A 23564-nucleotide genomic window follows, 5' to 3' on the forward strand; every position below is an offset into this window, starting at 1 on the left:
TGAAAGATTGCTGATATTTAATGTAGCACAGCATAGTCCAAGATCATGTTGATGCTGTAGGACAGTTATCCCAACAAACCGCCTTCACACACACACAGAAACTGGAGACATTTTTTTTTATTTTTTGTTTTTCCTGTGGACTCTCGTTAAGATGGGAACATTTGCAGTCGAACCGGCCTTGACGCACATCCATACCTCTCACAACCGCATCCATCATATGGATTCCCGCCCCCAAACCTCTTTGGGACTGGAGCACTAGATCTGCTTTTGTCTTGGTTTCCTTTAATTCAGTTTTATGTGTGCACTGCAGCGCCTCTGTGCATACTGTAGCCTTCATATGATTTGTGTCAAAATAGAAAATAAGCCGGTTTTGGGGCTGAACGGACAGCAACTGCAAGAACAAGATTTTTTCAAAGGTTTGCAAATCTGTAAAGGCGTTTGGTCATTTTGGATCCACGGGAGAGTCGTGCACAGCTCACGATGTTTAAAACAGATCTTAACCTAAATTTTTTACAAGTTACAAAGTAAAGATAAGCTTTTTCTCTGCCTCAAATATGTTTGTACAAAGCATAAAAGCTGCACATCAGTAAACACACAACCCCACAAAACGTTTATTCCTCATGCATGTGTGGATGTTTCTGACAGATTCATGTTGTAAGCGCATGCACGTATCACCCGTGTGTATGGCGTCTGAGTTCATTAAGGAACTCTGTGTTAAACTGACCAGACGTCTGACCGTGTGATGAGCTGTCCGTTCAGCTAATTAATGATAATTAAGACAAAATTTGACATTTCAGTGTTGCACTGTGGATTTTTACAAGTAGTGTTAATTAGCACCAGAAGCAATCAGCATAAATAAAAACAGCTAATTTACTCACGTATACACGCAAGAAACACGTTTTCAGTAAACACACCAAACTCTGCAGCCAGCAGTGAAGGCCACATGAGGGCGACATAAAGCAAACCAGAGGGATGTTTTTTTTCCTTCCTCCAAAACAAAGCCGTGGACATCAGGTAAGTCCATCTTTAATGATGCTGATGGACGTGGGTACATGAGGCATACAGAGGGTCGAACAGCAGTGACACACACTGGTGATTGTGTGGAAGTGCGGCAAGGACAATGTGCATCCGTGTGATCCGGCTACAGCATTAACAAACTTAGATATGCTAATTGATTAGTTTTTCTGCTTAACTGTATCGCATCCATCGGCAGAGGCACACAGACATGTACTCGCACGCACAAACACACAGACACAAGCGCACACTCTCATCACAAGCCCATCAGCCCTGTCACTCCCTCCCTAAATCTTCAGAAAGCGCATCTAAAATCAAATTATAGGTCTCCCCTAAACAAACCCCACACATTCCATTGGAATTCACGTGGATTTCAAAATTCCTCCACAAAAATTTTCACCCCGACCTCCAAACGAACCTCCCGCATATTCGCGCTGAGTCTGGCCTTCCTGCGCACAACCCCCACTTTGTGTACGTCAGAGTGTGACCCCGCCCATCTCCCCTCCCCCCCTCCTGCTGGGCTGAGGTTGGTGGCTGTACAGTCGAGTTGAGGTGCAGTCCGTGTTCCGAGCTGAAGGGGAGAGGGGGGAAGGGAGGAGCAGGAAGGCAGTAACCGTTCAATCGTCTTCCAAACCCTGGTTGAGGAGAAAGTTGGCTGCCAGGTTCTCGTTCTTTTCGCAGGCAAAGTAGGCCTGGATCACCAGAGCCTCCGGGAACCCCAACGCTTTTAGCTGGCAGAGAGACGGGGAGAGGAGGAGTGAGAGGACAGAAGGGTTTTACGCTGTGCGATGTGCGGATGATCCCTCACACGGTCACTCACCCTTTCAATGGCTTCCTTCTCCTGAGGTGTAACTTGGATATAGTTGACCGGTGCGCCCTCTTCACCCGCTGCCCCCATCTCACCGACCTCGGGCACATTACCTCCCTCTCCCACTGGCTCGTTCAACATCTGGATAAACAGCTCCTGGTGCTGACTGATTTGCTGTGTGAAGAAATGGGAAGTAAGCAGTGAGGTCATTTTTCAGCACAGCTGACGTGTTTTGCTTTTCCTTAAAATGGGCAGCGTTTTGACATTTGCCACTCGTGTCTTATATAATTGAATCTATTTACGCAGATCAATCCAGGAGGAGGTTGTGTATTAGCACACAAATACCTCCATGTTGTGTGGCTAATGAATCATCCAATCACATGGCTCCTGTTTCTTTCTGTTACAACAAAAATCATGTGGGAAGTGGAGATGTCACAGATGTCTGAATAATAAAAACCTTGAGGTCTAACCAACCACTTGTCATGAGGTTGAGGGCGCAGCACCAAAACAGCATAAATAAAGCGTGCATTCTCTGTTACCTGTAGGAGTTGAGGATTCTCTCTGCCTAGTTGCTGAAGAAGAGCAGGCAGGAGAGCAGGATTCTGCTGGATGGCCTCTCGCATGTGCTGAAACTGGGGCTGAGTCCGCAGGAATGAAAGTGGATTATCTCCTGGTAACGCAAAATACACAATCATCAGTAAGAAAGAAGCACAGATTTAAATAAAAAAAAAACAAAATGAGCCGAGAGACTTTGCTGTCCTTTAGACAAAGAAAATTTTGGACAAATATGTCTCAATGATTCAATGTCAATGAATGGGCTCACAGGGATTCAATTAGAAAGTTCAACTTACCACAACCAGACAGTCCATCAAAGACTGTACCAACTTTCACAAAAATTCATTGGACGGGGCACCACACATCACACACTAATCCTGATGACATTCACCCAAAGGACTAAAAATCAATTATGTACACAGTAAAACTCTCCTAAACAGTCATCATCAGGCTACCAGATACTGGCACTCACTGGACAAGTAAGAACCGAGAGAAAAAGCCACTGTGAGACGCACAAGCAGCAAAATATTTCTATTGTGGCTTTAAAGATTTGTTAGCTCAGTCGTGTTTGCTGTCTGGTAATACGGCATCTGGGTGGAAGACCTGCTGATGTCCACATGGATCAGTTTTTTAGTGAGAACAAGGCAAAGAAAGAGAATCTAAAGTGATGTGTGGCACGACTCACCTTCTGCTAGAGACGGGGCTTCTGATTGTCCGGAGGTGGGGGGCTGCACTGGGGGATTAGTCTCCTGTACTGGGCTGCTGGGGATACCCTGAAAATAACAAGTGATGTATTTAAGTTGGTTTCATTTTGTTTTTGTTGGTTTCATTTTGTAAGTGCTCTCAAGCATAATGCGTAAAAGCAGTTTTCACTGCAGCGTATCTTCAGCATCATTTTTTGGGTCATGCAGAGACAGGAATTATGGGCAAAGGATTTTATCAGGGTTATGCGCTGCCCTCCCAGCTCTCAAGACAGCATTTCTGTGCTGCATGAGGAATGAAGCTGAACCAGTATATTTACCACTGCGTTCAAGTGGCAGACTTGAACCAAGACAAAGAAGTACGTTCTGTACCGGCCACAGAGGGCCTTTGGTGCCTGTGCTCATCCCTGGATATCGTAGCATGAGCAGATCAGAGTTTAGACGGCTGGGTGGACTGAGACTGCAGATGAAGGGTACTGTCCAAGCACACAGACTGGTAGCCTGGTAACCCAACTCCTCCCACACCTCCTTCATCGTAACCAATTAATCAATTTTGTAATTAATCGGAACAGATTCTGGTGCCTGACACCCGCTATTGAGAGCTCTGGCTGCACTGATGCAGAGAGCAGCGGGAGTCTTTACGTTGCACTGCTGTTAGGTGACCGCCGGTAAGATCAAGATGCAGTAATGAGTGAGTGGCTTATGATCCAAGTTAAATGACATACGCGCGAGATAGAATTTTAGAGGGTTACAACACTCACAGCGCTTGGTTTCAGTGCAGAAGGTTCCGGGTTCAAATCCCTCCCCTGTCACATTTCTCCATGTAATGTGGAGGTGTGTCAGGAAGGGCATCCGGCATAAAACCTGTGCCAATTCAACATGCAGATCCACCTTGGATTTGCTGTGGCGACCCCGAGTGTAAACAAGGGAGCAGCCGAAGGGACTTACAACACTCACAGATCTGAACTGTAGAGGATATTTTCACACGCAGTGAGGCATCACAGAAGGTTAAAAACAACGAGTGCTGTGGGTATTTGTTAAACCACGCTAAACTGAAAAATTCAGAGGCCAGTGAGTCAGAATTTCCAGGAGCCACTAAGCAACTTAAACACAAGATAAACACAAGATGTTTTCATTATTCATTCCAAAACATGACGTTTAACTTAATTTTGTAATAGCCCATTTCACTCAGGGTGCATACTATACACTCATTTTTTTTCTTTTTTTTTTTAAGTTTGACTCCAGACAAGCTGGCAAAGCATGGGAGACCCACGGCACACCAGTTAGCTACCCTACTTCAGGCACAGCACAACGAAGGATTTATAGTAGTGTTCAGAATAATAGTAGTGCTATGTGACTAAAAAGATTAATCCAGGTTTTGAGTATATTTCTTATTGTTACATGGGAAACAAGGTACCAGTAGATTCAGTAGATTCTCACAAATCCAACAAGACCAAGCATTCATGATATGCACACTCTTAAGGCTATGAAATTGGGCTATTAGTAAAAAAAAAAAAAAAAAAAGTAGAAAAGGGGATGTTCACAATAATAGCAGCATCTGCTGTTGATGCTACAAACTCAAAACTTTTATGTTCAAACTGCTTTTTTTTTTAGCAATCCTGTGAATCACTAAACTAGTATTTAGTTGTATAACCACAGTTTTTCATGATTTCTTCACATCTGCAAGACATTAATTTTGTTGATTTGGAACCAAGATTTTGCTTGTTTACTAGTGTGCTTGATTGACTTGTTGAAACACCCATTTCAAGGGCATGTCTTCTTCAGCATAAAGCCGCATTCACACCGGGCGCGACGTGAGCAACTGCAGCCACAGGTTGCCATGTAATCCCTATGTAAGGACGCGTTTTGGCGCCAAACCGCACAGCGCGACGCGATGGACACAAGTGAAGCGATGCGAGTGAAGCATTTTTGAGCATTTTGAGCGTTTGTGGCGCGATACTACGTCGCGTTTCCCTCCTCCCCAAGTTCAAAAATCTGAACTTTTTCGTCTTGTCGCGCCGCGATGACCAATCAGGGACTGAATATGTAGTGACGTGGAGATGTCTGGAGTTTGACTGAAGATGTGAACATGTCCTGTATCTGGTAGCAGCCTGTGAGCAGGACTTATGTCTCTTTTGTCCTTTATTTCACAATCATGACAGGGTTTTTGGAGCGAGCAGCAGCAGCACCACAGCAGTGGGGAGCGGAGTTTCTTTTTATTTTTTTGTTTTACATGCGCGCGCGAATCGTCCTGGAGATTATTTTACTTATTAACTACACGGCTGTATAATAAAGCAAATGGTGACTGGTTTCTAAACACAATTATGACAGAGTTTTTGGAGCGAGCAGCAGCCCTACTTGCAGCAGCGGGAGCGGAGCTTTTTCCTTTTCTTTGTTTTTACGTGCGCACGCGAGCGAATCGTCTGTAGAGAATATTTTATTAATTAACTACACAGATGTATAATAAAACAAATGGTGACTGGTTTCTAAACACAATTATGACAGTTTTTTGGGGGAAGAGCCAGCTGCAGCAAGCAGCGGAGTTTCTTTTTTTTTTATTATTTACATGTCTGCGCGCGAACGGGACAGTTGGTCCTCAAACTGGGTCCCGCAGAGGTGGAAGGACCACTGAAAGCGGCCGTCACCCAGACACAGCTCCTGCAGCAAATAATGATACTCTCTGTATTGGGAGCTTTCCACAACAACTCGCTCCATGTGATCAAGGTCCGTCATGTTAGCTTGACTGACAACCGGAGCCGGCGAGCGGAATGGAAGCTCCTCCTATTTGATGACGCACCGGGGCGAATTTTCGCAGCGAAAGTCCACCCAAGCAGAGCGACACACCGGACGAAGGAGGTGCGTCCATCGCCTGGCGACCCACACGAATTTGTAGCGTCTGATCATGCCCGGTGTGAACGCGGCATAAGGCAACATGACCTCTTCAAGTATTTTGACATATCCAAACTGATCCATGATCCTGGTATGCGATATATAGGCCCAACACCATAGTAGGAGAAACATGCCCATATCATGATGCTTGCACCACCATGCTTCACTGTCTTCACTGTGAACTGTGGCTTGAATTCAGAGTTTGGGGGTCGCCTCACAAACTGTCTGCGGCCCTTGGACCCAAAAAAAACAATTTTACTCTCATCAGTCCACAAAATATTCTCCATTTCTCTTTAGGCCAGTTGATGTGTTCTTTGGCAAATTATAACCTCTTCTGCACATGTACCGATCCTTGTGGTACTCCATAAATAATGTTACACAATTCTGTAACTTGTGAAGCAATCTTGAGTGGTCTATAACATCAAAAGCCTTTTTCAGGTCAATAAAAATACTTACAAAATAATCCTTATTATCTATTGTTGTTGATATTTTCTCTATTAGTTCCATAATTGCCATAGCTGTCGAATGTTTTGTTCTAAATCCATACTGAGCATTATTTAAAATATGATGTTTCTCAATAAATTTATCCAATCTTGTCACAAAAACTTTTTCCATAATTTTAGAAAACTGTGGAAGCAATGAAACTGGCCTGTAATTAGAAAAATTATGTTTGTCTCCATTTTTATATAATGGGACTACCTTAGCAATTTTCATTTCATCTGGAAAAATCCCAGTTGATAGAGACAGATTACAAATATAAGTAAAATGGTTCAATAACAATTTCTATTGTACTTTTTACAGTCATGTCTAAATCTTCATGGTCAGTTGATCTTTTGCTTACACAGTTTTTTTTACAATATTTCTTATTTCATCTTTTTCCACATTGTCCAGGAAAATACTATTGACCGTATTTACCAGTGTATGTAATTTATCTTCTATTATTGGTTTATTTCCCACCAGACTTGATCCTACATTTGAAAAATAATCATTAAACCCATTTGCAACTTCTTTTATGTCATATATCTCTTTATTTTCCTTAAAGTAATTTGGAATAGTTGCTTTCACTCCATCACTATCAATCACACTTTTTATAATTCCCCATGTTACCCTCATATTATCTTTACTCTTATTTAATTGTTCACTGTAATAATCTTTTTGTTTCCTAATTATTGTTAATAGTTTATTTTTATATTTTTGTATTTGTTCTGATTCATTTGTTTGCAATTTTAAAAAGCACCTGTATAAATAGTTTTTCTTTGCACAAGCATTTTTTATTCCCTTTGTCAGCCATGGTTTATTTACTCTTTTATTACTAATTTCTATTAATTTACAATTTTTATTGTATGATTTCATCAATATTTTCATAAATTAGTTATATGCTACATTAACATCACTGACAAACGTCTTTCCAATTTTGATTTTTAAGGTCATATTTTAATGCCTCTAAGGCTTTTACTGACTTATCTCTTAAAGTTTATAACAGTTTTTTTGTTGTACCTATTTTTATATTTAAATATTGAAAAAACTGGTAAATGATCACTAATATCTGTCATGAAGATCCCATTCTTGATAATTTCATCTGTTCTGTTTGTAAATGTATTGTCGATTACCGTTGCACTTTGCGATGTAATTCTGATTGGTTTTGTTATCATGGGGAATAACCCCAAACTATACACTGAGTTCACAAAATCACTTAATCTTTGGCAACTGGAGCTTTCTATGTTAATGTTAAAGTCCCCACACATAAAAAGTGTTTCGTTTTTAATTTGATAGAATAATTCTATTATTTTATCTGTAAATTTCACAACACAAGAATCTGGTGCTCTGTATACACAACTGATTAGAATATTCTTAGATGTTTCATGTACAAGTTCCACTGTTACAATTTCTATGACATCATTCATAATTGTCATTTCTTCAACAATTGTACACATCAGATCTGTTTTTATATACAGAGCAATACCACCACCTTTTTTTATATCTTCTGTTTACAAAATACAGCTCATATCCCTCCATTTGAACTTCATCCATGAGATCATCTTTAAGCCAAGATTCAGTGATTGCAACAATATTAAATCTATTTTTAAACTGATTTAAATAATCCTTTATTTGTGACATTTTACAATACAAGCTTCGGCTGTTTATATGTATCAATCAATCAATCAATTTTTTTATATAGCGCCAAATCACAACAAACAGTTGCCCCAAGGCGCTTTATATTGTAAGGCAAGGCCATACAATAATTATGTAAAACCCCAACGGTCAAAACAACCCCCTGTGAGCAAGCACTTGGCTACAGTGGGAAGGAAAAACTCCCTTTTAACAGGAAGAAACCTCCAGCAGAACCAGGCTCAGGGAGGGGCAGTCTTCTGCTGGGACTGGTTGGGGCTGAGGGAGAGAACCAGGAAAAAGACATGCTGTGGAGGGGAGCAGAGATCGATCACTAATGATTAAATGCAGAGTGGTGCATACAGAGCAAAAAGAGAAAGAAACACTCAGTGCATCATGGGAACCCCCCAGCAGTCTACGTCTATAGCAGCATAACTAAGGGATGGTTCAGGGTCACCCGATCCAGCCCTAACTATAAGCTTTAGCAAAAAGGAAAGTTTTAAGCCTAATCTTAAAAGTAGAGAGGGTGTCTGTCTCCCTGATCTGAATTGGGAGCTGGTTCCACAGGAGAGGAGCCTGAAAGCTGAAGGCTCTGCCTCCCATTCTACTCTTACAAACCCTAGGAACTACAAGTAAGCCTGCAGTCTGAGAGCGAAGCGCTCTATTGGGGTGATATGGTACTACGAGGTCCCTAAGATAAGATGGGACCTGATTATTCAAAACCTTATAAGTAAGAAGAAGAATTTTAAATTCTATTCTAGAATTAACAGGAAGCCAATGAAGAGAGGCCAATATGGGTGAGATATGCTCTCTCCTTCTAGTCCCCGTCAGTACTCTAGCTGCAGCATTTTGAATTAACTGAAGGCTTTTTAGGGAACTTTTAGGACAACCTGATAATAATGAATTACAATAGTCCAGCCTAGAGGAAATAAATGCATGAATTAGTTTTTCAGCATCACTCTGAGACAAGACCTTTCTGATTTTAGAGATATTGCGTAAATGCAAAAAAGCAGTCCTACATATTTGTTTAATATGCGCTTTGAATGACATATCCTGATCAAAAATGACTCCAAGATTTCTCACAGTATTACTAGAGGTCAGGGTAATGCCATCCAGAGTAAGGATCTGGTTAGACACCATGTTTCTAAGATTTGTATGAGTGACAGGGTATCTTCTGCAATTTTTTCACTATTCAGCTGTTCTACCGTATAATACAACCAATCGTTTTTAAGTCAAATATACTTTCATCAATATTAGTGTCTGTCGTATAGTTTATCATCTGTTTCCATGTTTGATCTAATTTTTTGTTGGTCCAATTACCAACAGACGTCATATTTGATTGTCTATTCAGGTCTGTATTTCATAAGGTCCTTCATGTTTTTGATTTGTATACCGTTTGTTCCTTCTTTTACTCTAATCCACACCCTACAATTCCAGACCCATGTAGCAACAATGTGTTTCTGTTTTCTTAGTAGTCTTGCTTCCCTAGCAATATCTGCATTTTTTTTCGTTAGATGCTCATTTATATAGACACTGGTTCCTTTCAAATTCTTTGCCTGTCTTAACTCATTTTTATATTTTCTGCTTGTAAATCGTATAACAATGTTAGATAGTTTATTTTTTCTATCTTTAGTTGGAATAGTATAACAGTCTGATATCGTGTCTTGATGTATGACAACACCTTTTTGATATAAAAAGTTTGTTACTGGTTGTTCCAATGATTGTCGTTCTTCAGGTGGTGCATCCTCCCCACTAGCTCCACCAGAATCCACCACCCTTGCATATGTCTGATGTTTTGTTTCTAGTCCAGATATAACATCATCTTTTCTAGTGAATTGTTCAAGTTCATCTACACGTTGCTCACGTTTCTTAATGATCTTGTCCTTCTCTTTAACCAGATTTTGGAGTTCTTTAATCTCCACCATCAGCTTGTCTAAATTAGACATGTCGTTTGATATACGGTTTAATGACGTCTTTATCTCCTCTATATCTTCCTCGAGTTTATCTGTTTTCCTGGGTGGTGCCATGCCGACTATCGTGGCTCAGTATGGCCACTATTGATTACAAAAACAATTCTCACCCATAGCCTCCACCACCACAGGTCCGGTCGCCGCACACCAACCCTCCCCATTGCTAACCTCGTTCACAGCCACCCCCAGCCACGGTCGTAGCTACCGCTAGCCACGGATGTAGCCGTAGGAAACCTCAGATGTAATTGCTTCCAGCCTCAGATGTCGCCGCCGCCGCCAGCCCCGGATGTAGCTGACGCTAGCCGCAGATATAGCCTCCGCTAGCCTCGGATGTAGCAGATGCCGCGGGCCTGGATATATATCGCCTCCGCCGATGCCGCGGGCCTGGATGAACCGCCTCCGCCGATGCCGCGGGCCTGGATGTAGCCGCCGCTAGCCGCGGATGTAGCCGCCGTCAGCCTCGGATGTAGCCGACACCGCGGGCCCGAATGAACCGCCTCCGCCTCCGCCGCGGGCCCGGATGAACCGCCGCGGGTCCGGATGAACCGCCTCCGCCGCGGGTCCGGATGAACCGCCTCTGAGCTGTCTATCGCTGCTGGAGTGACGCTGACAAGTTCCTGGTTTGTCTGTTTCCATTTTCTTCCACATGTCTCTGTTTTGTTGTCCATTTTAAAGCATTGGAGATCATTGTAGATGAACAGCCTATAATTTTTTGCACCTGTGTATAAGTTTTCCCCTCTCCAATCAACTTTTTAATCAAACTACGCTGTTCTTCTGAAGAATGTCATGAACGTCCCCTTTTCCTCAGGCTTTCAAAGAGAAAAGCATGTTCAACAGGTGCTGGCTTCATCCTTACATAGGGGACACCTGATTCACACCTGTTTGTTCCACAAAACTGACGAACTCACTGGCTGAATGCCACACTACTATTATTGTGAAGACCCCCTTTTCTACTTTTTTTTTTTTACTAACAGCTCAATTTCATAGCCTTAAGAGTGTACATATCATGAATGTTTGGTCTGGTTGGATTTGTGAGAATCTACTGAATCTACTGGTACCTTGTTTTCCATGTAACAATAAGAAATATACTCAAAACCTGGATTAATCGTTTTAGTCACATAGCACTACTATTATTCTGAACACTACTGTAAGCTGCTGCAGTCTAACAAACATCACGCACAGAATCAAAACATTTGGTACATTTAATGGCCACGTGGGTAGTGCACTTGCTTTGAAATCAGAAGCTTCCCACCTGTGCCCACTCTGCATGTACTGTAATTTCCAGACTATAGAACGCACCTGAATATTAGCCGCACCCACCAATTTTAAAAAGAAAAAAGAAACTGTACATAAATGAGCTGCACTTGTCTATAAGCCGCGGGTCTCCACATTGTAACATAAGATATTTACACAGAAAGATGTTAGAAAGATTTTTTAACTTTTAAAGACGTAACATAAATGCTTTTTTCCTTTAAGTGTTACATGGAAATATTAACGCGTACATCATCCAGCGCGCGCGCACGGTGTCTCTGCTCCACACGAAGAACTGAGTAATTTTAACTTTTTCTTTTTCTAACTTTCATCACGTGCAGCCAGGATCAGATGGAGTCTGTGGTAAAGGAGACTTTAATGAGGCGCTGTGACTTTTTCGACTTGTTGCGCCAAGACAGAGAACCGGTTTGGCAGGGTGGGGGGAGAAGCCTCCGCTCCGCTAACTGATCTGACGGCGCGACTCCGGCGCAAAGAGCCAGAGAGGGATGTTTCTTCACTAAAACGAACGGTTAACACCTTATACTTACACTGTGTGAATTTACACCGCATGAGGAGTGCAGCTTTCAGGAAATCAATTGAGAGCATCAACTGATGCATTTCGACTTATGAAAAAGCCTGTAAAAATCCATTAATTAGCCCCATCATTGTAAAAGCCGCAGTGTTCAAAGTCGCGGCTTACAGCCCGGAAATTACGGTAATGCGGAGCAGCATCAGGAAGAGCATCCATTGTAAAAAGTGTGCCAGAACAACATGCAGCTCTGTGTTGGACTTGCTGTGGCGACCCAGAGTAAAAATGAAGTCGTCCACAGAACTTACTTTTTAAAAAATTCTTTTGGATTCAAAAACATTTTCATCACATCAGTTGTAATCCTGGGCCGCTGAGAGTGTGCTTGAGGGAGTGGGCTTTGAATAATTTGAATAATCCAAGGTCAAGTCCTGGATCTCTATGGCAAAGGCCGAAGCCACAGCACCCAAGGCCGAGGTCAAGGCCAGGTATTGTAGAAAGTCTATTGTAGTTGCCGCTGCCCGATCCCATAGACTCATGCATAATTTCAAGATACAGCCAAGTGAGTTGGATGTGGGTTTGTATAATCTTTAGTGCACTTTCATGATGCAGCGTGTTGGAATCACAGACATTCATACGTTACCTGAGTGGAGGAATATTATAATGCTTGGGTAGTAACAAGGCTGTTTCAGAAGATTTTTTACACATTTATTACTTGTAGACATATCACTTGATGCAAATGCATATGTGTGTGCATAGTACTGTGGTCACTGGAAAATAATGCAATCAAACATTGCAGGTATCGACCATCATATGCGTAAAGTTAGCATGACAGGTCCTTTTTGGTTTGGTGTAAGCAAGATGTATTTATATAGCACTCTGCAATGTACTGGGGAGCTTGCTCATGTTGGGCCCCAAAACTTAAAACTAAAATTTTTTAATGAATTCTAAAATTTACTGGCAGCCAGTAAAGAGAGGCCACAACTAGATTGTTGTGAGTTCTTCTGTTCGTACCATTTAAAAGTCTCGCAGCAGCATTTTGCACAGTCTGAAGCCGTTCCAAAGTTGATTTGTTAAGTAAAAAGACCACTACAACAATCCAAAGCAGAAGAGACAAAAGCATGAATAATCATTTCCAGTTCAGCCTTTGACACCACCAGTTTGCGTTCTGAAATATTCCTTAAATGATGGAAGCAATTTCAAACCAGCTCTTTTGGATGATGCTCAAGGGATACCAAACCATCAAAAACATCAAAATTTCTAACCTTAAGCTTCTAAGAGGATCTAATGATTTGTTCATAATGGAGCAGTGCGAACCAGTTCGATGATAACCAGTCGGCGCACTCAGCAGCAGACTGCAATGGCAACTGAATTAAACACCTATGCACGTCTGATCACCTGCCGGTGACTTTAACATCAGGTAGAACAATCATCGATGACATGACATCGCTCCCATTAACTGGTGGGAAGTAAACAGTGCAAAAAAAAAAAAAAAACAGGCCCCAGCTTATTCGTCGGATGATGCCGAGACCAAGACATTACATAGGCAGGCCGAGGCATCCAAAAATAAACAGATAATAATAACTGCCCTGTGACCTCAACACTGATTTTTAACAACTACAACATCTTTTAGTCACTATTATTATGTTCATGTTTCACAACCATTTGTGGACTGCATTATATTCTCACTCATGAACCACACTTTGTGGATGTGACTTTTTTTTTTCTTCTTTTTTGCTGTATTATCATCATCTAAACCACAAAACAGTTTATAAGATCACAAATTTCTTCATAGCTCTTCTAGCCTTAGTTGTGCTCTCAAAGTTCACCAGACTGATGCATTGAACTTTTAAAAAGTGCTCAATTATACCACCAGAACTCTCAAAGGGTCCAAGTCTCACAAAATCCTGGCGTGTGGTTGTGTGTGTTTGTCTGTACGAGACACTCACAGTAAGAAGATACTCCACAGCTCTGTGGGGGTTGTTGAAACTGGCCTGTAGTGCAGCTACCACTCTCTCCCTTTCATATCCCATAGACATGATCTCTGTCAGCATCGCCTCATACTCTGCTCCAGTCACTAAAAAAAGGAACAAACACACAAATCAGAATTTTACAAACACTTCCAACACTGTATATGTGAAAAATATGTAAGTGAAGTTCAATTCATAAATTAAAACATACATTATCAGAAACAGCTCCAGTAATGACTCACCCTGTAGGGACTAAAATGTAAAGAATCTTTTTTTCCCCAAGCACTTTGTACTGAAAAGTTAAATTAAACATGCACAACATAACAAAAACAATGAAAAGCTCGCAACATTTCAGTCTTACTAAAGCGTACATTGTACACATAAAACACAGTATGGTATGCATTATTAAATGCTTTTCATGTGAGTAGACAGAGCTGGAATCCCCACTGCCCTGTGTGGCAACACAAAGGACAGCTTACAGTTGTCACAGCCTAAATATAGGGAAGATCTGAACAGCACCTCAGGCTGTAAAGTCCCTGACTCACAGCAGCAGCAAATTCTGGCAGAGCAAGTACAACCAAGAATTTACACGAGATGCACCGCTGAGAATACATGCACACGTCAATGGCCACAAACAGATTTCATTAAAAAAATGGTCTACATCTGTACAATGACAAGTGGAGCCACAGACATTATGGAGAGATCCATCTATCACCTACCCAAAGTTGAGGAGGCATCCAAGCTTTGGCTCCCACCACTGGAGCTACAAAACATGATGAAGAGAAAAATCAGAAACACTACAATTCTGGTAGCTCAGGGTGGTAGATGACATTAATACCAACTGATAATCATTATAGTTAAAAACAATTTAAACTCTAAATGACTACATTAAATGTAAAATAAATATAACATGACTAATTAATAATGGATTAAACGACCAACTACCTAACAATTCATGCTCTCAATATTCATCAATCTACTTTTAAAATGATTTGCAACCATTGATTTGTCTGAGGATCTCTCCTAATCCTTGATATACTGTGCATCTGGAAAATATTCACAACACTTCACTTTTCCCCAAATGTTATGTTACAGCCTTATTCCAAAATGGATGAAATTCATTATCGTCCTAAAAAGATACACACAACACACCATCATGACAATGTGAAAGACATTGTGTAACATTTTAGCAAATTTATTAAAAATAAATTAAGAAATTGCATGTACGTAAGTATTCACAGCCTTTGCGCTGAAGCTCATAATTGAGCTCAGGTGCATCCTGTTTCCGCTGATCATCCTTGAGATGTTTCTACGGCTTAATTGGAGTCCACCTGGGGTAAATTCAGCTGATTAGACATGATTTGGAAAGACACACACCTGTCTACGTATAAGGTCCCACAGTTGACAGTGCATGTCAGAGCACAAACCAAGCATGAAGTCAAAGGAATTGTCTGTAGACCTCCAACACAGGACTGTCTGGAGGCACAAATCTGGAGAAGGGTACAGAAACATTTCTGCTGCTTTGAAGGTCCCAATGAGCACTCCATCATCTGTAAATGGAAGAAGTTCAGATCCACCAGGACTCTTCCGAGAGCTGGCTGCCCGTCTAAACTGAGCGATCAGGGGAGACGGGCTATAGTCAGGGAGGTGATCAAGAACCTGATGGTCACTCTGTCAGAGCTCCAGCACTCCTCTGTGGAGAGAGGAGAACTTTCATGAAGGACAACCATCTCTGCAGCAATCCACCAATCAGGCCTGTATGGCAGAGTGGCCAGATGGAAGCCAAAGACAGATGGAAGCCAACCTGGAGTTTGCAAAAAGGTACCATGAGAAACAAAATTCTCTGATCTTATGAGAGAAAGATTGACCTCTTTGGTGTGAATGCCAGGTGTCATGTTTGGAGTAAACCAGGCACCATCCCTACAGTGAAGCATGGTGGTGGCAGCATGATGCTGTGGGCATGTTTTTCACCAACAGGAACTGGGAGACTAGTCAGTGAGATTGAGATGAGATTTGGACAGTATGATAACCGTGGGCAAAAATACCGCGGTTTCACTGTATTATGCGTTACGGTATTAACTTTAAAATGTGCTTTAACAACATTATGGCTATTTGCATATGAAGCACGTGTGATTCAGGCGTACTAATTGACGCGATGTCTACCGCTACGAGCACTATACCTCTGATAACTTTAGAGAAAATACCAGAATAATAGTCTCTCTTTTAGACATGTAGCATCTGCCCCATGGGAAACATGACTTACTTGCTTAGGGAGAAACGTGGCTGGAATAAGGTCCGGAACTCCGAATGCTCAATATTGGCCCAGCTTCACTAACAAAGATCTTGGAACAGATGTTTTTGTCCTTCTTGACATGTTTGTGGGAGAAATTTGGTCGACCACAAGCACGACTCGAGTCCACCGCTTGTACTTCTCAGTGGTTTCAAAGATGGGATAAAGTTTGATCCTTCCATGTAATCTTTGCGGGTATCTTGAATCACTCCGCGTCCGACTCAGGCTATAGCTACAGTGCTTTGTTGCCACCGTTTTGGCTTGAAGGGCTATTCCCCAGAAAATAAAACAAAAAAGCCGACTTGGTCCTTTTAGACAGAGGGAAAAGTTCAGCGCAGGCTTCGCCTCTTTCAGCCATGATGCAGAGCTAGCTAACGTTAGCTGCCTGTTTGTAAACAGAGACAGAGGTGCACGCCAGGGGGAAAGGCAGCAGCGGCTGCCTCCGCTCTGCCTGTCAAGAATTCTCATAACCCACTCATACCATAGGGACGGTATAACGGAACATTTTAGTGGTTTTGATACCGTGGCTTTTTATACCGTGGTATACTGTGAAACCGGTTATCAGCCCATGTCTAGTCAGGATTGAGGGACAGAAAATGCAGCAATGTACAGAGGCATCCTGGATGAAAACCTGCTCCAGAGCGCTCTTGACCTCAGACTGGGGCGATTGTTCATCTTTCAGCAGGACAATGACCCTAAGCACACAGCCATGATATCAAAGGAGTGGCTTCGGGACAACTCTGTGAATGTCCTTGAGTGGACCAGCCAGAGCACAGACCTAAATCTGACTGAACATCTCTGGAGAGATCTGAAAATGGCTGTGCACTGATGCTCCCCAGCCAACCTGATGGCATATGAAAGGTGTTGCAAAGAGAAATGGGCAAAACTGCACAAAGATAGGTGCACCAAGCTTGTAGCATCACATTAAAGAAGACTTGAGGCTGTAATTGCTGCCAAAAGTGCATCAACAAAGTACTGAGCAAAGGGTGTGAATACTTATGTACACGTGATTTCTTAATAAATTTGCAAAAATTTCAAAAACTTTTCATGCTGTCATTATGGGTGTTGTGAGTAAAATTTTGAAGGGGAAAAATTAATTTCATTCATTTTGGAATAAGGCTGTAACATAACAAAATGTGGGAAAAAAAGAAGTGTTGTGAATACCATCCAGATGCACTGTATCTATGTTGATAACATTTCAGTTTTTCCATTGATCACAACAGAAAGCTGGACATGAAAATATCAATGACGTTTGAGAACAAATACCACATCCCATGCAAAGGTTAGAGGTGCACCGATCGATCGGGCACCGATCATTATCAGCCGATCACGCCTTGATCGGTGATCGGCAAAATGCGCAGATCAAAAGGACCGATCACAACAGTGCAGGCAGTAGCGCAGGGAGCGCTTGGTCCTGTCATGACACGCTTTCCTCTGTGACGTAAACTCATTTTGACTTCTGATATGAGCTGGACGGACAAGGAGAGCAGTCGCCATCATCTAATGTAGTCCATGTCCGTCCAGCTCATATCAGAAGTCAAAATGAGTCAAATGGCTCAGAGATCTAAATGGACTGCTGTGTAATGAATGGAACCACACTGCCATCTAGTAGATATCCAGTGCGCGTGAGTGTGTATTTGTGAATCAGTAGGCATTTTGATTTTGTTTATTTTTTCATATGAGTGTAGAGGTGCAGAGAGTACAAAGCTTTGTTCATTTGATTTGCTTATATTGTGAACTGCCATGATACTGGAATTGACAACTAAGTTCGAAATAAAAAAAAAATTGAAGTGATTGATTGATCTGTTTGTGGATCTGTGGATTTCGCGAAAAGAATGTCTCAAAATTATGTCACAGAGGAAAGCGATGAATGCATGTAATTGGTGATCCACAAATGCTGAAACTCAGTTCACATATACAATTTCCAGTTGTACAAATGTAATTTTTTTTTTTTACAAATTAAGTTTTATATTTGCAAATACATTATTTGCAAAGACCAATTTACAAGTTACAAATATGAAATTTGCATTTGTGGATATCTGAACACATTTGCAAATCAATGATTATTTGTAGATCACCCTGTGTGCATTTACAAATATTAATGAGACAATTTTAACCCCATAGAATGAGGGCTGTATTTTACATTCTCAACATATTCTCTGTAGGCTGTAACCTGAGCAACATGAAACATGGAAAAACAAAAAAAGCTTGCTGGTAGAACAAAGTCAGTGTAATAAAACAAAAGTTGGCAGTTTATTCTAGTGTCTTTATTTGAATGCATGTTTTTTGTTTTCATCATTAAGTTTTAATGCAAAAATAGTCCTATACATTAGACCTATATTCTTATTTTGGGCATGATCCAAATATGTACTTGATCGGTATCGGCCTTGATCAGTATCGGCAGATCAAAATTTCAGTGATCGGCCTAAAAAATCCTGATCGGTGCACCTCTAGCAAAGGTGCTCTCATTCAGATGATCAACACACATTTGGGACAGGCAATTTAGTCTATAACATTTAAATATGAGTTTTAATCAAGCCTCAAGATCCAGCCCATTTCAGGGGAGGGACAGAAGAGAGAGAGAGAGAGAGAGAGGAAAAAAAAAACAGCTTCTACCTGGCTGGTTGTTGTGGTTCTGTGGCTGCAGCACTTGGCTCCTCTTTGGCCTCCTCAGGAGGAATGGGGACAGCTGCTGGAGTTAAGGCTGGGGCAGGGGCAGGGCTGGAAGCTGGGACAGCTGTAGATGTGGAGCCAGAGTCCTGGACAGGAGGCTTGGGTACTTCTGAGGGTGGAGGCGAGGCAGCAGCTGCAGGCTTAGCCTTTCACCAGTTTTCATAATAAAAAAAAAAAAAAAGACAGTGACGTTATATTTTCAACTTTCAAAGATAACTTACAACGCTGTAAAATCAGTTCAAACATGACAACCTTAACATCATTACAGCACAACAGATCTGAGCTCTAAACAATACAAATACAAACAACTTTAACCTACTCATATTTTTACAGCATCTTTTTAAGTCTGATAACTATGAGCCAATAAAATATCAGTAAAAAAAACTGTACTCCTGACTTAAAGCAAAGCTGTAAAAACTCACCTTGGACACCATCACTACTACAAAATTCTTCTCATCAATTTTGTAATCTTTTATAGGCGTGTCATCTTGCAGGATTTTGCCAGCATATATCAGCTTTTGCCCAGATACAGGAAAGTTATCTTTTCCTCTTTCTGCTTCTATTTTCTCTTTCAATGCCTTCACCTGAAGGAGGGGAAAAAAACAGGAGTGATGGACGAGGCGATTCTTTATTGGAACAGTTATTTCATTTCAGTTCACCTAAAATATTCATTTAGATTCCTTCAACAGTTCATGTACCAGCATCCCCTTAAGTTTTTGCTGTGAACATGATGTCAGTCAGCTCTCTTATTCACCGGATCGCTAGAGGTGTGCAAGATGTATCATTGATTTGTTATCTGACATTACTAAATATTCAAGCGTCTATTGTTGCCAGATTTGGTGGTTTTGGAATTTATACTGCAGGCTGAAGGCAGTTTTTGAAAAGTCTTTGGACTGGAAATCATCAGCTGTATCTGGCAACATTGCAGCCAAGCTGCAGATTCACAGTCACATGCTCTTTCACTAGCAGTGTGACCATAACACAGGTTAGCTCAGCAGTCAGCATGACTGACATCATAAAAAAATGTAAAAAAAATCTGTATTATTTTTTCCAAAATGAAAACTTTCATTTCACTAAATAAAGATAAAACACTTTGGCTGTTGGAAATGGTGTCATTGCATAGTCTGTCCAGCAGAAGGCGGCCCAACAGCATTGTTTATGAGCTGTCAAGCATGGCTGCACTGCCCATCACAACTTGGTCATAACAACTATGAGAGGGAGACGATGCAACCAGCTGCCATTCTTTTTTAGTCAAAGCGCCCATTTTCCAGTGATGATAGACAAATGGTCGCTATGCCACAAGCTAGGCGGGGACAAAATAGACAAGGTCTAATTGCTGCAAATGGTGACTAATGTGACGCGGCGACTGTCAATTTGAGTGAAGACACCATGATGTATATTGCCCGGAGTGACAAATAAACACTTTTATAGGCAGTGGATATCTGTATGTAGCCATATTAATAATATAAAATTCCATTCATACATAGGGCTTTGATTGGTCAATCTAGGTCATGTGATTATGATAGTATAAGCACCCCAACCTGTACATGTTTTCCATACAATCAAAATTACTTTTTGAAGTGATGATTAAACAGTTTCTGTGGTTCCAAAATATCGGCAATTATCAAGTGCCAACATTTTCTTTCAGAAGGAGGAAGTGTTGCAGTTCCTTGACTGGCCACTTGAAGTTGCCTCCAAAAGCGAGCAGATTCCAATTCAAGTCAGCGTTAAAATGGACTACTTTTGAGCAGAAAAAAACATGTTTACAGTTTGGTACAAAAAATTGTTTTGGTCTCTAGCTACAGGTAGTTTCCCTCTTCATGACAACTGCACAGGGAGTGAATTTTTTTCTAACTTCTTAGTTTAAGACGTCTGGGTCAATGCGATCGCTAGTTGTTGTGGAGGGCTGTCTGTCATTTTGAGCATTTTATTACAAAAGCACGGAATAAAATGGCTTCTTGTGTGGTAAAATCTAACAGATCATCTTAAGATGTCCCTGCTGCAAAATTCACGCCAAGTGAAATTCTTGTCTTATTTAACGTTATGTAACGTTAATGGCGTTAGTACTTTTAGCAGCTCTCTGGAGCTTCATCTATTAACTCCCATAAATGCAATTACTGAGAAGAGAAGCAGTTCATAACTTTTAATGTCCACACCAAAGCAGTTATGAAAACCACCAAGCATTCCCCAAAAATATGATTTAATGGACCAAATAAATAAATAAATTTAAGAAATCCCCACTGAACGCTGTTGCTCAACCTCTATTCAGCAACATATGATTCAGCTGGATACATTTGTGCCAGACCATGATTCAGCAAAGTGTAGCAAGGGTGTTCACTTTTTTGCCACAGGCATTTTAGGTGATGTTACTTCTAATCATAAAGTCATAGCATCACATTCAAGATTGTACAAGTTCAAATTAATACAAAAAATGCTGGAAAGTATCTTTTCTCTGTGGAGTATTTGTGGTGAAATATAACAAAATGCAGGAAATGGCACCTAAAAATTCACAATATGGGGGGGGGGGGGGGGGGGGGGGGCTTCGGTTGTGCCCTTAAGCATTCACAAATCTACAACAACCCTCCCCCACACACACACACATAAAACGCTGGATGCTGGATCTGCCCTTGATCACCTGAACCGAAGTCAGCCTGTGAGCTTATCTAGTGGAATGGAAGATAAGTGTGTGTTTGGGCTTCTTTCATCAAACACTAAGCCACCAACGCTCCACCTCTTTATCCATTTAGGGGTTCATTGTGACATAGCCAGTCAGCACAGCCATGGCTGCCAACATGGCGATTCCCAGGTATCCGCTTCACATTGGTTGTTCCGAGTCTGTATAGAAAACCTATGAGTGATGTCACGCAGACTTTGATCAATATATATACACTCTATGGTAATTATTTATCTTTTGTAACTTTACCACCATAATTTAATAATTAAAAAACAAAACATAAGATTAGGATACAAACCCATGCTGCTGGCTCAACAGTCCAATGCCCTATTAGGCCACAGCATCTCTCACTCTACAATAAGCCACTTCAGCATTACAGTATGCATGCGCGGTGGTCGGAGGCTATCCGGACAAACAAAGCCATGTGCACAGCTGTCAGTTACGGAAGTGGATCTTTTCTCGTAAATTACGAGATCAGCGGTCAAATGTTTTTTTTTATCCAATGAATGCAATATGCTTCCGTAACTGACAGCTGCGCACATGGCTTTGTTTGTCCCAATAGCCACCGACCACCATGCATGTGTACTTGTAATGCTGATCGACACAAGCTGGGAAACTTTAAACTTGACTTACAACTTAACCTTGACATAACCCAACATAGCTGCGCTATGCATGAATAGAATTTTGTACTATTAAAAGGCGACAGATCGATAGCCACTTTGTTTTATATATCAACAGATATATAGGCATTGCAAATTTCTTTACTCTCCAATATCTGTATGGGACCCAGCAAAAAAAAAAAAAAAAAATCCGTATTGATCAGGGTCTGAGAACCACATCAACCTGTCATCGAATCAGGTCCCTACATGATCCTCTTCTATTGGATTTTACAACTTGTCAAGTCACAACAGACCAGCGTGTCGTATTACAATTGTGAATACCTGGTTGAACAGTTCTTGTTCATTTGTGAGAGTAAAGTTATTTGGATTAAAAGAAGGATGTACCCGACATGGACTGTCAGACTGCACCATGACTGTGCTTACCGTCAACAAAACCATTACAGCTACCGACAACCCTACACCGACAGCTAATAATGCAATAAACACTGCTGTTTGCTATAAGTTGGCCTGGGTTGCTACACATCTGTAAATAAAATAAGCATGTTGTTAACCAGCTGTTTTGTGCGTTAGCTACACTAATGGGCGTCAGCAACAACCGCGCTAGCGCTGTAGTCGCTTTGAGGACTTTATAGAAGTTGCATTACTAAATATAAATTGGATTATTAGGCATCACTACCATGCGATTGGCATCAAATAACCACGACACGCATCTAAAACAACGAGAAAAGCGTTAGCAAACACATCGCAGTGACTTTGTCACAGAGCTGCTCGCTAAGCTAACTGGCTAATGTTTGCTAGTGAGTGAGTCAGGTTGCGCGGTGTTAGCATCCAATTTCGTACGCTCGACAGTAAAACGCGTCATTATTGTGCATGCCTTGTTCCGAAACTACAGCAAATGCTCTTCGGTGTTTCACATCAAATAGCGCTGAACCCTCGGAGTTGACGTGTAAAGTTAAAGTGTCTCACTCATAACGCCGTTAAGCAAAAGTTAGCATAGTAGCTAACAGCCACTCACCGTTTGCTCGGGGTCTATCTCAATTTGAATAGTCTGCTGTTGCAGTGTTTTTAGTGTGATCTGCATTGTAGCGGTGACTGGCGTGCTTCGAACGGAGAAACTGCTGCCCGTAAAGCCTTAATCCGTTTTTAAAGTTGGAGTTTCGGGTATGATAACAACTAGCCGTGAAATGTGTGTATCATCCATGAGCACTCAGCAAATCGCCATCTTTGGTGACAAGTTGGTGCAACGAGCAGAAAGGGCAGCGTTGCCAGATATGTGGTGTTAAAACAAGCCACCCACAAAAAGCGACTTGTGGCTTTTAAAAGACTCCCAGCATGAGCGACCACTGAAGACTGCTTGAATATCCTTGCACTCCATTTCAAGAACGTTGAGTTTGGACTGCTGTGGGACACCAGCAACGACCAAGCTGCTGCTTATATTAGTAGATAATATATTCTTTGTGTTGCTCATTGGATTGCAAACCAGCTTTAAAGGTGCATACCGCCACATGAATCAA

At 41.4% G+C, this 23564-nt stretch overlaps 1 protein-coding gene across 1 annotated transcript; it reads right to left on the reverse strand.

Annotated features, from left to right (window-relative positions):
• Window positions 1-23306, reverse strand: rad23aa (RAD23 homolog A, nucleotide excision repair protein a). The gene is made up of 9 exons (XM_034189514.1): window positions 23066-23306; window positions 19179-19340; window positions 18700-18902; window positions 14513-14556; window positions 13773-13900; window positions 3063-3150; window positions 2362-2492; window positions 1835-1996; window positions 1-1745 (listed from the first exon to the last, which is right to left on the reverse strand). Exons 1-9 carry the CDS (start codon window positions 23129-23131, stop codon window positions 1632-1634), a joined length of 1098 nt encoding a protein of 365 aa, XP_034045405.1. The 5' UTR covers window positions 23132-23306; the 3' UTR covers window positions 1-1631.
• Window positions 23307-23564: the final 258 nt, after the last annotated feature.

This window comes from Thalassophryne amazonica, chromosome 16, assembly GCF_902500255.1.
Source record: "Thalassophryne amazonica chromosome 16, fThaAma1.1, whole genome shotgun sequence".
Classification (NCBI taxonomy): domain Eukaryota; kingdom Metazoa; phylum Chordata; class Actinopteri; order Batrachoidiformes; family Batrachoididae; genus Thalassophryne; species Thalassophryne amazonica.